Source organism: Panicum virgatum, chromosome 7K, assembly GCF_016808335.1.
Source record: "Panicum virgatum strain AP13 chromosome 7K, P.virgatum_v5, whole genome shotgun sequence".
In the NCBI taxonomy this organism is placed as follows: Eukaryota; Viridiplantae; Streptophyta; class Magnoliopsida; order Poales; family Poaceae; genus Panicum; species Panicum virgatum.
The window spans coordinates 24,243,985-24,249,104 of NC_053142.1; the positions used below are offsets into that span (position 1 = coordinate 24,243,985).

The following is a 5,120-nucleotide window of genomic DNA, read 5'->3' on the forward strand; positions in this document are numbered from 1 at the left end:
CTGCTGGTTCCCTATTGGAACCGGTCAGACCGGTTTGTGTGACCGGTCAGACCGGTCTGACCAGGGGACAGCGCAAAGAGAGCAAGAAGTGCTCCCGACGGCGATCAAGGCAAGCAAGAGCTTCATATGAGTCAACATCTTCAAGTGATGTTGATCACAAGTGCTTGACCACCGAAATCAAGAAAGGAGATAACCAAGGAGTTGAGCAAGCAATGAAATTCAAAGAAGAGCTTGACAAGCTCAAGATCATCTATGCCTCCTTGGTAAGAAAATCAGAGAATTTATCTACTAACTCCTTGTGTCGGATTGACTCTTTAGAGAAGAAGAATCAAGTGCTCAAGGCAAGGTTGGAGAAGCTCACTAGTGAGCATGTGGCTTTGCAAGGAACTCATACGGAGCTTGAAAAATCCTATGAGATGCTTGTGAACTCACATGTCTCACTTGAAGTGGCTCATGAGGTTATGACTACAATGGTAAAATCCTATGAACCTCCATCTCACACTTGCACATGCTCACAAACTCAAATTGATTTGACTTGCCCTAAACCATGTTGTTCTCAAGCAAGCCAATCTAGCATTGAGCAAGTGTTTGTAGAATCTTGTGATAACTTCATTGCGAAAGAAAATGAAGAACTTATTCATGAAGTAAAAAGGCTCAAAGAACAAGTGATCATGTTAAAGGGCAAGGAGCAAGTGAGACCTTCTCAAGATAACCGCGACTCCATGGTGAAGAATCTTGAGAAGGATTCAAACTTCACTAGCTCAACCTCTCAACAAGATCACAAGAGCATCAAGTGCAAGATTTCAAGAAAGAAGTCTCTAGGACACATCAAGTGTTATAGATGTCTAGAGAAAGGGCATTATGCAAGAAATTTTCAAATCAAGCCTGACGAGGAAGAGCGACTCTCAAGGAGTCAAAGAAATCTTCTAGAAAATAGAGTGTGCTTTGGGTGCAGGAAAAAGGGGCACATGATCCACTACTATTCTCAGCAGTTCAAGTCTGACCAGACCGGTCAGACCAGTCTAGGCCAGAGCTGCTGCAGGACCCGTCAAGAAGCCCACAAAGCCCGCTCTTCCACTCAAGAAGATTTGTGATGCTCAGAAGCACTAGTATCAAGTCAAAAGCACCTTCGTCAAGCTTAAGCACCGAATTTGCTACACTTGTCGAGTAAAAGGTCATATGAGCAAGGATTGCCCAAATGGTAATTTGCCTAACTCAAAAACTTGTTCAATATGACTTTGCTAAGCTTGGGAAGGACAAGATGAATACTTATGCTACTAAGGTGATCAAGTCACCCAATGCTAGCATAAGGGCGATTTGGGTTCCCAAGTCTATTGTGGCTAACGTTGCAGGGCCCAATGAGTATTGGGCACCAAAGAAAGTTTAAGAGGTTGCAGGTATATGGAGATGCATTGGAGAGCTTGGTTCCTTGAAGTTTGTTGTGTATTCATGACATTGACCAAATTTAAGGAGTAATCTTGCATATCTTCATCCAATGCCATCTTGGTAACTCATTTTTTTAATTTCAAATTGCTTCAGTCACTTAACTCTTGGTGAGTGCATGTATGTCACTTGTGTTGAGCTTGTGACATTTTAAATAAGTGATTAAGGTATTTCCTTTTGAAGTTACTCCCCATTTTGCCGTGAGATGCATTTAATGGTCTTGTGTAGAGCAACATCTTGTTATAGTGCAGATAAGCAAATCTATCTAGTAGATCACTCAAGGATACAAGACATGGATGAAACAGGGACTACTGCAGTTCTGCCTGGTGTGACCGGTCTGCCAGACCGATCTAACCTGTCTGAACCAGAAAACTGCAGCAATTGGCTGAAAGAAGAAACGAATTGTGTACAAAAGGTTCTCTCTCAGAGCATACATTTAAGAGGCATCTCATGGGGTCATGTACTACAGGCAATAAGAAATTCTAGCACAATTTAAAGTAAATATCTATTTGTGTGGTCTGTGACCAAATTGTTAAAGTAGTCACTCCTAGTCCCTTAATATGGATTAAGTGTATCTAAAAGAAATTCAAAAACTCTTATTCACTTATCTAGGGGGAGATTATCTTACAATTTGTGTCTTTGGGACTAACATTTTCCTCGAGTGAATTTGTGGTCTCTCTTAGTGTTGATTATGCTCATTATGGATCCAATATAAGTTAAAGTGAGTCTATTCATCAAATGGATCAAATATTGAGTGACAAAGCATAATCATAAATACTTGTGATACATTGAACACTATATCTCATTCTTGAGAACTAGTGTTGTTTTAAATTCTTATGCACAAGTTTAAGTGGCTAAATGGCAAAGGTATGTCTTCTACTCATTATGCTTTACCTTTGAGCATCTAGGCCACGTATTCATGCTAGTGTGTGCATTTGTGTGCATCAAGCTCAAGAAATCTTGTCACCTAGATATTTAGCTAAAACCTTGCTAATTGTGACTGAGTGTCAATCATGCGTAAAATTGTGCGAGGTTTGTGCTAAGTCGTTTAGTGTGATGGTGGCTTGACTTGTTGCATGATATGAGTGTTGTAGGATAAATATTTTTAAAAAAAATCAACTAGCATGATAGAATGTGTATCAAATTTGAAAATATTTGGATCTTGGTCTTTGTGACCGTATCAATCTACTTGTGACTATAGTTCTCATTGATTGCTTGGTGGCTAGTCACAAGTAGTGAGACTTTCTCAAGTCCATAGATCTTTATCCTAAACACTTCTCTCATCCAAGGACCGGTTATTTTTTGGAAAATCTTATCTTCTTGAGAAGTAACAAGGAGCCATCACTCGGAGAAATATTTCTCATCAAAATTCTCATTATCTAGTTCTCTTCTGTCCTTTCATTCCATGGTTAGCACATAAAGTCAGAAAAGTATGAATATGTGGAGAGTGCTTAACAATTTGATCAAGGAATTATCGTTCTAAGACTTTTTCATGGTCAACTCCCGGATTGTCTGGATGTTAGCCCGGATACTCCGGAAATTCACCCGGATAGTCTGGACGGAAATTTTCTCGCACTATGGGTGCGACCGGTCTGACCGTTCCGTCGGACCGGTCTGACCGGTCTAACCCGGTAACTATCTTTTACCCCCTCCGCGGGGTAAAACAGTCAAAACTTTACTCTTTTCACCTCTTTGACGCCGACTCCTTCCTCCTCTCACCCTTGCTCCACCCCTCCTCCACTCTCCTCTCCATCCACTCCTCGGTTGGAAATTTGAAGTTCTAGTCCTCGGATCGTCTACTTCTTCCCTTGTTTTGAGGCTAGAATGCGTGGATTGATGTGTGGTGCGGCTGGATTTGGAGTTCTCCACGAGTTCATCTCTCTCCCAAGGTATCAAACAATCTTCTCGCCCGATCTCTTAGCTCGGAACACATCTCTTCGATTCCTTTGGGTTACTAGTCCTTGCTAGGCCTAGGAACAAGTCCCTAAGAGATCAAATTAGTTCATGAAGTACATTGCTCGGAATTAAATCCTAGGGTTCGGGCACCGCCAGACCGGTCTGACCGGTCCGCCCAAGCGGTCAGACCGGTCGGTCTGGCTAGAACCCAAAACCATCAGCTTAAGCCACACTTTGCTTTGTGAAGTGCTAGATAATCTTAACATTGTTTATCAAAGTTCTCTAGCATTTTTCTTGAACAAAGATCATCAAAACTGAGCCTTTCTCCAGTTTCTGTCAGGGACCGGTCTAACCGGTCCATCCGATCGGTCTGACCGGTCTGAGGCTAACAGAACTCTATTTTTTAGTTTCAAGTGTAGCTATAATCTATTCCTAGCCAGACCTTGTGGTTTGCTTCTCATGATCTAATTTCAGCATAAATTCTTCCTATCTCAGGTTGGAAATCATGCCTAAGAGACATTGTGAGAAGAGAAGCAAGCTCAATGAGGATAGAGTTGCACGAGCAGCTGCTGGAGTGGGTTCAAGTAGTGGTGGCACCGAGGCAGCTGCAAATGTGTCCGCTTCACAGTCTCTTGCAGCAGCTCCGAGTCAGCATGAGTTGAGGCCTAGAAGGGCCAAGACAGGGGCACAGCAGATGGACATTGACGAGTCATCCGGCAATGACATAGCGGAGGATGCACCCTACTTGAGAGATCCTCGTGATGATGAGGACACTATGACAGATGCAGATGCAGGTGCAGATGATGCTGATGATGACGATAATGATGATGATAGCGATGATGAGTCAGAGGAGAGTGCAGCAGGTAGCTCAGACTTGGAGGGTCCTATAGTGACCCCAGCTATTCAGGTTCCTGTCAGGTAGGCCGGTGTGGAGTTAGTGAGTTACTATAACACCGGGATGACAGCGGCTGCACGTCTGCTGAGGCGTCAGAGTCCTTTGGATGTCCCAAAGGACACAGTTGACTACAGGTTTCACACTCGCTTCCAGTAGGACTTCTATCAGACTATCATTCTTGCCAAGGCAGGCATTGCTTCAGAGGCCCAGTGGGTAGATTGGACACACATGGCAAACTTGGGCAATGAGATTTTTGATGAGGTGGCTCAGATGTGCCAGGACAGGCACATCAAGGATATTATGGGGTTCCAGCATGATTGGAACAAGGAGGTGATAGCCTAGTTCTACGCGACTGTATATTTTGGGCATGATCCAGAGAATGGCAACGAAAGAACTATCTACTGGATGACAGAAGGACACCGCTACCAGTGTTCCTACACCTCTTTCTGTCGGTACTTGAGACTTGATGATCAAGACGTGAATCGTTCTAAGCTTCACTATGATTTACCTCTATCAGCTGATCAGGTGAGATTCATGTATCCGAGGGATAGGGTTGGCAATGCAGGCAAGGCCACGGGGCTGTTGGCGCTCCTTAAGTACACATTTTATTATACAATTAGGAGAGGTTTTGATAATTTCTTCGGGATAATTCATGTACTAACCCGCCACTTGGCACCCGAACTTGACCGTTTTCGATTTTGTCCTGGATTTTGGAGCATGTTGCATTTTGTCAGGAAATTGGACATTTTCGGAGATGTTTTGACGCATGGTTAAAACTAGGCTAAAATGAGGAATAAGAGGAAGATTCAACACGCGAAAGATGGGACCGAAAGGGGTTAGAAAAGGCCCAGGCCGGCCGGCCTGGAGTCCTTGGGCCGGCCGGCCT

General features: G+C 43.5%; 1 protein-coding gene across 1 annotated transcript; it reads left to right on the forward strand.

Moving 5' to 3' along the window:
- Positions 1-3,844: 3,844 nt before the first annotated feature.
- LOC120640033 (trigger factor-like) lies at positions 3,845-4,261 on the forward strand. Its single transcript, XM_039915932.1, has one exon. The coding sequence runs from the start codon at positions 3,845-3,847 to the stop codon at positions 4,259-4,261; it is 417 nt and encodes a 138-aa protein (XP_039771866.1).
- The last annotated feature ends 859 nt before the right edge of the window (positions 4,262-5,120 follow it).